Genomic DNA, 10,837 nt, shown 5'->3' on the forward strand with positions numbered 1-10,837 from the left:
AGGTTCTGGCAGCCAACTCTTTATGGCACATGCTCGCTCCCCCCCACCCCACACACACACAGTCTGATCCCTTCACTCTCATCCTAGCATTGTAAGCTCCTGAAAACTTCTGAGAGCCATTGTCCCCTCTGTGCTCTGCCCACGCTTGGTGCTCCACAAATCATCATCTGGAAATCTTAGCCCCCAAAAGTGCAGTCCTGTGACTGTGTTGTGATGGCGGGACAGTAGGTCTGGGGATGTTAAAAATACTGTGTGTGAAGCTTAAAAAAACCCCTCATTGTTTAAAACTTCTCCATAGTTCAGCCTTCCTCTGCTCCCCTTTCCCCTTATTTCCTTCTGTAGGAGGTGTCAGGGCATGACTTGCCGTCCGTCCATCCTTCCGTCCATCCATCCATTCACCCACCGACCCGTGTAACCCATATTGTGAGTGGGAGTAGCACGGTGCGATCCGACACATACGTGGCATATGTGGTACAAATGTATTCCTTTACCTCCCTGGCCCCATGACTGTAGGAGAACCGTGTTCATGGGTCTCCCTTGGCTGGCTGGCCCAGCACTGCTCAGGGGTCCATGATAAACACTCTGCCTGAGGTGAATTCCCAGCTGTACACACGGTGCATGCTGCTGTCTGGGAAGGGTGGGGCAAACTCCAGAGGGCCCCTCAGGGTATCCAGTCTCACATGCTACTGATCCCCCAGCACAACGGACAGGTTTTTAATGGCAGACAGACGATCTGCTCTGCCCTGTCAAGGTCCAAATTGTGAAGTAACACAGGCCTGAATGATACCAGAGAATCCGGATTACCAGTAATGTTCTGCTTTTACTTGAAAAGCATCTTGAATCTGAAGGCTCCCAAAGTACTTTAACCATTTACACAGCTGGTCAAACTGGAAATCAATGTCCTTGACTTCACCTCTGGCTGAAACAAAGTAGGTGTCACATAGTGGCCAGCAGCACTAGTTTAATTCAGGCAGATTTCCATGTACAGCTAAACCTGCTGGGAGGACCGGTTGGGTGTGTAGAGAGCTGTCGCCTAAGTTGGTGTTTGCAGGATATCAAAGGCCACTCGTCCAAAGAGGGGTTTGGGTCTCTACTGACCAGACGTAGCCAGGAGCTCTGGTTACAGCCTATCCCAGGGAACAGCCTGCAGCACTGTAGTGCCCCTGTCTCTATGGGCCAGATTTGGCCACTTACACCCCTGAGTGTTGAGCTGTTCAGCCAATAGCCCATTGACTCCAATGAGGCTACTTGAAGAATGACTAATGCTCAGGGAGAAGAAGGTACCGGAATCTGCCCCATGCGCGGGCAGAGGTTGACTCAATACTAACTCACAGAGCAGACTGCTCCCTGCAGGACCAGTGACCCAGCCGAGCATTGACCCAGACTAAAAAGAAAACCGTATTAGCTGATAAAAGGTAAATTGATTTTATTGGAAGAGAAGGTGAATATTGCAATTAATACATGAGGTGTAAAAGGGACAGAAGAAGTTAAACTCTTCACAGTCACAGTAATAGTCAATTTTTTCTGATTTTATTAATATCATAACAAGGCTGCATCAGAGACTAAAGCAGGAAGGACATTTCCAGGGAATGCAAGGGGGTGAGAGCAGTGGGGACGTGGGAATAAAGACAGGTGTTGTATGGATTGATAAAATCCCCCACCTAAAACAGGAAGCAGATTTGCTGGAAATCAGCATTATGGGAATGCTACAGGCAGATCCTGGCTCCCTTGGGGAACCCCCTAAAGACTGACACGGGAACCAGCGGAGCCCTCTGTTAAGAACACTCTGAGCTCTTCAGTGACTTCTCGAAGGTCTTCCCATCGTGTGTCACCTGGCAGGTGTAGGTCTCGTGGGTCTTCCACTTTGATGCATCCAGAGACAGGTAACTGCTGGCCATGAACTTGTTGTCACTCTGTTTGGATGGCTTGGTCGTCTCCACTCCAGTGGAGATCTGCTGGCCATCAGCTTTCCAGATGACTTGGGCTGCCCCTGGGTAAAAGCTGCCCAGCAGACACACGAGTGTGGCTTTGCTCTTTGTTTTTATCTCTTCAGAGGATGGAGGGAAGAGGTGCACTGTAGGAGATGCCTTTGGCTGACCTACAAGACAAGGAGATTCAGTGTTAGAAAACCCAAATCCAGAGACTGCCATTGCAGAATGTAAGACATTCCAGATCTCTGCAGTGTAACAAATCCAACCTCTCACAAGCGCCGGGGCAGGGTAATTATCTGAGATGTAAAATGTTCTTCTGGTTAAGGCCCAGGACCAGGAATCAGGACATTTGGGGTCCAATGCTAACTCTGCCATTGACATCCTTAGTGAACCTGGCCTAGTTTAGTAACTGTCCCTATGCCTGTGAAAGGGGATAATATCACTTTACTCATCCTTTTTGTCATTTTAATCCCTGAAGGCTTGATCCCATATTCCTCCTGCACAGATATCTCCTACTGACTTCAAATAACAACTTGGGGCCGGCAAGGGATACGGTGTTGGCGCTAAAGGAAAAAAATCAATTGGTGTGAAAGTGAGTAGAGAATTGCACTGCGATCTGTATGCACTGGACTTCTAGCAAGAACCAGTCACAAAGAAATGCTGCAGCTGATTCTGCATTATGCTGCATTTTAGAAATCTAAAAGCAGCTTTCTAAGGATTTTGGACCATATTGTACTGATTAGTTTAAGGATATTTCTTAAGTTCTAAGCTTTACTTAGAGTTTAATGTGTGTGATTAGGGCATTGGAAGCCACTTCAGTGCTCAGAGAGGAATCCGGGGTAACCCACATTTTTCCTTATGAAATAATCCTATAAAATGTAATTACAAAGCAACCAACATGATCTAAAGAATGGGACAGTAAACTAGACACGTTTAAGAGTGTTTTATATAAAGTACCATAAAATTCTATGGAGTTCCAAAAGAGACTTTTTTTAACCATGCTATGGTAGGAATAAAGTCTGTATCTTAAATTCTGCAAGTTGGATCAATAAACCTGTTAAGCAATTATTGTCTGCCACATTCTGCAGGCCTTTCTACCCAGGGACAACACTTTTGAATAAGACCTCAATAGGAAATAACCTCCTTAACTCATCCTGTGAGATGCTGACAGCTGAACAGCCTCATTACCAAGCTGGCTTGTTGCTGAAATGTTTTCAGAAACTTGTAATGTACAGACTCCTAAATAGGACCAATCCCAGCCAAAGGACCCGAGCCAGTATTTGTCTAAGTGCTTTGTTGGATCAGGGTCCAAAATGAGCAACAAGGATATTGCAAAATATCACAGTATTGGTTGATTTCACGGAGGGTACAGAGTAGAGTCCCCTGCACCCACGTATGATGTTGTGCTGTGTTACTGCATGGAGATATGGAGACAGTAAAGGACCTACTGGCTTAGGAATGGATGCAAAAGTTTGGGGAATTTTTAACCCCCTAGTAAAAGGCACCTGCCTTCTAACGGGGGCCAAACTGAGAAGCTCTTCCTCATTCCAAGTAGCACTTTACCCCACAAGCGGTCGGTCCCACTGATGTCAGTGGGCCTGTTTGCTGCTCAGCACGAGTGGGCTCAGTGCAGCACGGGCTGTAGTTATTTCATGCTTTACACAGGTCAAAGCGACAATGTTGTCTGAGCTAACACAGTCAGCCCTGATTTACTGAGCCCTGGCGAGCCGAGATCTAGCTACTCCTCAAGGTTTTACTCTAACAGAAGTTGCTGGCCCAGCCAGCATCCTGATCATTGAGCTCGGAGGTTGGCAGCCGGAGAGTGCAGCTTCTAGGAAGCCGTTCAGCCTTTCCAGACTGGCCAGCAACCTCGTTAGTGTGCTCCAGGCTTGAGAGAGGCCATTAGTGCAGTCTCTTTCAACCCTTCTTCCCCTGCAGGCTGCTTCAACCCCACCCCCTTTATCTGTAACTCTCCATATTTCAGAGGTGTTGGGTGTCCCTCAGCACCTTTAGAAAATCAGGTTTGAGTGGTATTTCCAAACTGAAATCCACGGTGGCTACAGTCATCCAATGTACAATGGGACCGATCCTCCGGGTTAGGAGTAAGTCAGTCAGTGACATTACACTCGCTCAGTGTAAGGGTAAATCAGTGTAGTTCCATTATTGCCGAGGAGGCTACATTGATTTACACCACATGAAGATCTGTTCTTATATTTTTAAAATTACTCTGATCTCATAACTTGCTCTAAATGAGCAATTCTACAAGTCGGGCTGGTCAAAAATTACCCATCAAATCTCTTGTCAGTGGAAAAACTGGCTTTTCATCTCAATGGAATTTTTTGGAGCAAATATCTAATTAACGAAAAAAAAATTGTTGGAAATGCAAAAACTCAGTACCAAAAAGGTTTCTGCAAATATCTGGGGTTTTTCTTTTTGTTTTCAGTATATATTGGGTGAATTATTTTTTTTTTTTTTTGGCCAAAGAGTCAATTTTCTGCTGAGAATTTAGACAAAAACAACATTTTTCATTTTTGTAGAAATTTTCCAGAAATTGAAACCCCATTTTGTGACTAACTCTTCCCAAAATGAATAGTCTTCAAACTACTCCAGAAGATCAGATTTCAAATCACAAAGGACAAATTATTTTTATCTCACATTAGATTTCAAGGGTTGTACATCTATTTTAAGGCGGTTTGGGTGAGTTTTGTTGGAGATCTATTGAAAACAAAGGGACTATGTTGTTCTACCTGGCTGAGAATCTGGCCCTTGGTTTCTTTCACATATTGGGAAACACCCAGTGCGAATAACTAGGAAATGTCTAGTCCATTAAAACAAAAAACAAGGTAGAAAATATTTTCTTTTAAGCTGCTAACACCAGTTATTTAAAAATTGGGACCCAGCAGCAAAATCTGGGTAGGTTTCATGGGCAAATTCAGAAACCTGTTCATTGGGAAAAGATAAGAAAAATCCAGCATGGGACATCTACACCCTGTTCTGACTATCCAACGATTAAACGTTGTTCTTAACACCGTGTGAAGGTCTGTGCATAAAGGGAGAGGAGACCCAATCCTGGCAGTAAGAGAGAAAAGGAGGAAAAAATCATGGAAACACGACAGGATTGGCATTGAGAAGGAAAGCAGGTGAGTAATTCAGTGACTTACCAAGGACGGTCAGCTGGGTTCCTCCACCGAAGACAAACCACAGTGACACATGGCTGTACAAAAACCAGTCACATTAAATGGCAGGGAGAGGTCACCACCACTGCACGTGTGGGGAAAATAGACGTGGGACAACAACTGCTGGATCTCCTTGAGGGCGAAGGTTCATCCTTTCTGGAGAAGCTCATAGAACAGTTGATTTAAATGAAGATCCATTGGGAGGTGAAGCAATGGAGTATTCCTTGGGAGAGCTCACATGGGGCCAGATCCTGGTCCCAGCACGCAGCCCACGTAAGAGAGCAGAAGATGGTCTTGTATTTAAGGCACTGGAGTGGGCATCAGAAGAAGGGTTCAAGTCCTGGTTCTGACACAGACTTTCTTTGTGCCCTTGGGCAAGCCACATAATCTCTGTGCCTCAATTCCCCATCTGTAAAATGGGGATAGTACTTCCCTATTTCACAGGGGTGCTGTAAGGATAAATTCCTTTACGGCTGTGAGATGCTCAGGTACAACAGTGATACAGGCCATAAACCTGCCTAGATAGACACAAAGGAACTATGTGCTAGGCAGCTGCTACTCCACTGGGTTCCACTGTCCCTGTGCTCCCCGAACACACCCACGGTCTGTGGATCTGCAGGTACCTCCAGCATTGCCTGTGTGTGCTGCCATGGATGGCCCCCATGGAGCTCCATCTAGCACCATTGTGGGTGGAGGAGGGGACGCAGAGAGTGTTGAATTGGGGCTGATAAACTGTTGGTCCTTCCACTGCCAGCTGCCCTTTGAAGGACCCAGGGAGAGAGGGGCTGGCAGATTTCTTTGGGATGCTGATAGTGAACATGCTGAGCCACGTTCAACCCTGGTGCAATTATAGTGACTTGTGGAAATTTTACCAGAGAAGAATTAGGCCCATTTGCTGCCAGTATTTAATGTATACAATCGTGTATGTCATGTGGGCGATACCCCTGTTTCCAAAGCACGTGGCTGTAGCCAACACCTCTGGGAGAAATGGCATCTCTAAAGACATAGTGTAAAAACTCTCCTAACACCACACCAACAAGTGTCAGCAAAGAAACAGATCTGCCATGCTGGGGCTGCATGTGTGCATCCGGATAGTGCAGCCTTCCCTGCACCTGTCAGTGAGAAGCTACCACATCCCATGACATGTGGTCCTGCCTTACCTGATCAGGATCTCCAGATAGTCCATAGGGCCAGGGGTCGCTCTGAAAAAGCTGCATCATGATGTTCTGTCTCGCATTTGGCTGGTGAAGTCTCCACACCGGACATGTCCGAGAAACAAGTAAATAGTGCTCGAGATCCATGGTCCATGAAACCGATCACCACCATCCTCTGCTGGGATCCCAACCATGGATCGGATGCCAGCGTTCCTGGCAGTCTCTCTGGAAGCCAAGGTTCTGTATCTGGCATATGCTGGAAAATGCTCCAAGCCCTGTTAGTACCAATACAAGGCAATGTTGGGATCAATATCCAGTATGCAGCAGAGATCAGCACTTTCCTGAAGGGAGCCCCTCAGGTGCCTTTAGAAATTAACTCATTGCCACCAAGGACAGCCATTTGCTTTGTATTTCCCAGCTGTTCTCTGCAGTAAATCCCTGCGCTGTTTCCCTGGACAGAGCTGCCATGAGACTCACACCATTGCTGGGCTATTCCCCGCCCCTCACCTTAGGAGAGCAGCTCTGGGGTCTGCTGCCCAGCAGAGTGTGAGTGTGAGGTGCCCCTCTCACCAAGGGCAGGACCAGTAAACATCTAGGCTGTGAGCTGTGTCCAGGCTCAGCTGGTTTCTTCTGAATTAAACCAGGGCACTGGACCCTCCCTCTGACTGTAAATACAAACTCCCCTTAGTGCCTGGTGTGTGTCAGCTCAGCACGGCCAGGGGAGTGAATGGTACCAGACTCATTTCCTCATTAATGGGCCATAGTTGAAGCCAAGGATCATGTGCTGTGTTTAACACGTGATCCGGCACCTACAGAAGTTGGTGGAGAAGCTCCTGTGAGTTCAGTGATTCAGGCTCAGACCCTGCGAGAATTCCCTGGGAAGTGGAGGGGAGGCCTGAGCCGCTAGCAAAAGTGTCCAAGTCTCATTGTCAGAAGTGACAAACACTTGGGGCTGGAGTGTTAAAGGTATTTAAGCACCTATATGTACAGACAGGCAGTTGGCGGGATTTTCAAAAGCACCTAACGCTCATTCATTTCAATGGCTTTTAAATCTGGCCCTTAGGCTCCTGATTCCTATTGACTTTCAGTTGAATTTAACATTTAATTGAGTGAGTCACTTTTGAAAAGACCCTAAATACTTCATGCAGGTTTTCAGTCCATTCATCAGTCTATTGCAGTTCACATGTGCAAGGGAACAGGCCCAATTAATAAACACTGAGCAAAGGAAGTTCATCTCTTTCCAGAGCCTTTTTGTCAATGAAATAGTGTTAAAAGTCAGCGCACACCAATAGGTTCTGGCAGCCAACTCTTTATGGCATATGCGCGCTCTCTTTTTCTCTCTCTCTGATCCTTTCACTCTTCTTCTTGCAGTGTGAGGGCTTGAAAACTTCTGCGAGCCATTGTCCCCTCTGTGCTCTGCACACTCTTGGTGCTCCAGAAATCATCATCTGGAAATCTTAACACGCTCCCCCGAGTACAGACGTGTGTGTGAGGATGGTGGGGATGTAAAAAATACTTATTTAAGAAACCATCATTCTTTAAAACTCATCCATAGCGCAGTCCCCCTCAGCTCCCCTTCCTTCTTATTCATTTCTGGAGGAGGTGGAAGTGCATGATAAACGCTCTCCGTGAGGCCTGTTCCCAGCTGTGTACACGGTGCATGCTGCTGTCTGGGAAGGGTGGGACAGACTCCAGGGTGCCCCTCAGACTATCCACTCTCACATGCAATATGAAACTTATCCACAGACCCCCAGCACCATTTATGGGTTTTAATGGGACACAAACTGTCTGCTCTGGCCCATCAAGGCCCAAACTGTGCAACACACACGACTTACTAAGGGCCCCAGTGTTGTGCACCCAGAGAATCCAGATCATCAGGAATGTTCTGATTTAGTTCTAAACAATGATGCGTTTCAAATATAATATCTTGAATCTGAAGGCTCCCAAAGCACTTTACACACTTACACAGCTGGTCAAACTGGACATGAGGGTCTCTGCCTTCACCTGTGGTTGAAAAACAGGAGCTATCACAAAGTGGCCAGCAGCACTGGTTTATTTCAGGCAAATTTCCCTGTACAGCTGAATGTGCTGGAAGGGCAGGTTGGGTGGTGTGACAAAGTTCCTCCTCTATCTTGGTGGGTCCTGCGCTTATTGGCAGATTTTCTTGCCTCAGAGTTTCACCATGAGAGTTGGGGAACAGCCCAGAGACTTTCTCCTCTGGAAGAACCCACAGTCCGGGTCAATTGGGAGGTTTGGGGGGAACCCAGGCACGTCCTCTACTCCCTGTTCCAGCTCAGGGCCCTGTGGACTGCAGCTGTCTATTGTGCCTCCTGTAACAGCTGCATGACAGCTACAACTCCCTGGGCTATTTCCCCATGGCCTCCTCCAAACACCTTTCCTTATTCTCACCACAGGATCTTCCTCCTGGTGTCTGATAACGCTTGTGCACCTCAGTCCTCCAGCAGCACACCCTCTCACTCTCAGCTCCTTGCGCCTCTTGCTCCCAGCTCCTCACACTCCCACCACAAACTGAAGTGAGCTTCTTTTTAAAGCCCAGGTGCCCTGATTAGCCTGCCTTAATTGATTGTAGCAGGTTCCTGATTACTCTAGTGCAGCCCCTGTTCTGGTCACTCAGGGAACAGAAAACTACTCATCCAATGACCAGTATATTTGCCCTCTACCAGATTCCTGTGCCCCACTGGTCTGGGTCTGTCACAGTGGGTATAGAGCTGTCACCCAGGTTGGTGTTGGCAAGATATTAAAGGCCACTTTACCAAAGAGGGGTTTGTGTCTCTACTGACCAGAAGTAACTAGGAGCTCTGTTTGCAGCCTATCCCAGGGACCAGCCTGCAGCAGTGTGGTGCCCCTCCCTCAATGGGCCAGATTTGGCCACTTACACCTCTGAGTGCTGAGCTGTTCAGCCAATAGCCCATTGACTCCAATGAGGCTTGTGGAAGAATGACTAATGCTCAGGGAGCAGCAGGGAGCCAGAATCTGCCCCATGCGCAGGCAGAGGTTGACTCAATACTAACTCACAGAGCAGGCTGCTCTCTGCAGGCCTAGTGCCCACCTGAGCATTGACCCAGCCTAGCCCTGCTGGTCTATTGGGAGCTGCCAGGATCCCAGCACAAGCAGGGCTGTCTGCAGAGCCCCGGGGGTTGCATTACGCTCTCACGTAGCCCACTATCACCCAGTGATTCCCTAACACAATGTGTGCTCTGCAGAGAGATTTGTGCAGCAGCAATTGTCACACCTCAGCGAAGGCTGGCTGAGACCCAGAGTGACCAGTCTTGGGGAGAACAGTCACAGCTTGGGTAATGATCCCTCTGTGACATCTCCTCCTCCTTCTCCCCTGCTCTCCATGATATGACACATCACTTAGTGTCACTTCCCATTAGCTTGTCTGAAACCCCGAAGCCAACAAGATCCTTACTAAAAAGAAAACCATATTGGCTGATAAAATGTAAATTGATTTTATTGGGAGATAAGGTGAATATTGCAATTAATACACCAGATGTAAAAGGGACAGAAGAAGTTAAACTCTTCACAGTCACAGCGATAGTTGAATGTTTCTGATTTTATTAATATCATAACAAGGCTGCATCAGAGACTAAAGCAGGAAGGACAATTCCAGGGAATGCAGGGGGATGAGAGCAGTGGGGACATGGGAATAAAGACAGGTGTCATGAATTGGTAAAATCCCCCACCTAAAATAGGAAGCAGATTTGCTGGAAATCAGCATTATGGGAATGCTACAGACAGATCCTGGCTCCCTTGGGGAGCCCTTATAGACTGACACAGGAACCGGCCAAGCCCTCTGGGGGTCAGAGGGTTAAGAACACTCGGAGCTCTTCAGGGACTTCACGATGTTCTTCCCATCGTGTGTCACCTCACAGGTGTAGGTCTCATGGGTCTTCCACTTTGATGCATCCAGAGACAGGTANATTAATATCATAACAAGGCTGCATCAGAGACTAAAGCAGGAAGGACAATTCCAGGGAATGTAGGGGGGTGAGAGCAGTGGGGACATGGGAATAAAGACAGGTGTCATGAATTGGTAAAACCCCCCACCTAAAATAGGAAGCACATTTGCTGGAAATCAGCATTATGGGAATGCTACAGACAGATCCTGGCTCCCTTGGGGAGCCCCCTACAGACTGACACAGGAACCGGCCAAGCCCTCTGGGGGTCAGAGGGTTAAGAACACTCTGAGCTCTTCAGGGACTTCTCGATGTTCTTCCCATCGTGTGTCACCTGACAGGTGTAGGTCTCATGGGTTTTCCACTTTGATGCATCCAGAGACAGATAACTGCTGGCCATGTACTTGTTGTCACTCTGTTTGGATGGCCTGGTTGTCTCCACTCCAGTGGAGATCTGCTGGCCATCAGCTTTCCAGGTGACTTGGACTGACCCTGGGTAAAAGCTGCCCAGCAGACACACCAGTGTGGCTTTGCTCTTTGTTTTTATCTCTTCCGAGGATGGAGGGAAGAGGTGCACTGTAGGAGATGCCTTTGGCTGACCTACAAGACAAGGAAACTCAGTGTTAGAAAACCCCAAACCAGAGACTAGCAGTGCA

General features: G+C 47.5%; 2 gene segments (V, D, J or C); both read right to left on the bottom strand.

Moving 5' to 3' along the window:
• Positions 1-1,401: 1,401 nt before the first annotated feature.
• LOC117888221 lies at positions 1,402-6,293 on the bottom strand. The segment is given in 3 exon segments: positions 1,402-2,098; positions 5,093-5,166; positions 6,268-6,293. Coding segments are annotated over 3 exon segments (423 nt in total).
• A 3,417-nt stretch (positions 6,294-9,710) lies between these two features.
• Positions 9,711-10,837, bottom strand: part of LOC117888222 — a 22,976-nt gene continuing 21,849 nt past the window's right edge. The window contains 2 exon segments of the C gene segment in view: positions 9,711-10,201; positions 10,567-10,609. Of these exon segments, the coding sequence occupies positions 10,094-10,201; positions 10,567-10,609 (151 nt within the window).

This window comes from Trachemys scripta, chromosome 15, assembly GCF_013100865.1.
Source record: "Trachemys scripta elegans isolate TJP31775 chromosome 15, CAS_Tse_1.0, whole genome shotgun sequence".
In the NCBI taxonomy this organism is placed as follows: Eukaryota; Metazoa; Chordata; order Testudines; family Emydidae; genus Trachemys; species Trachemys scripta.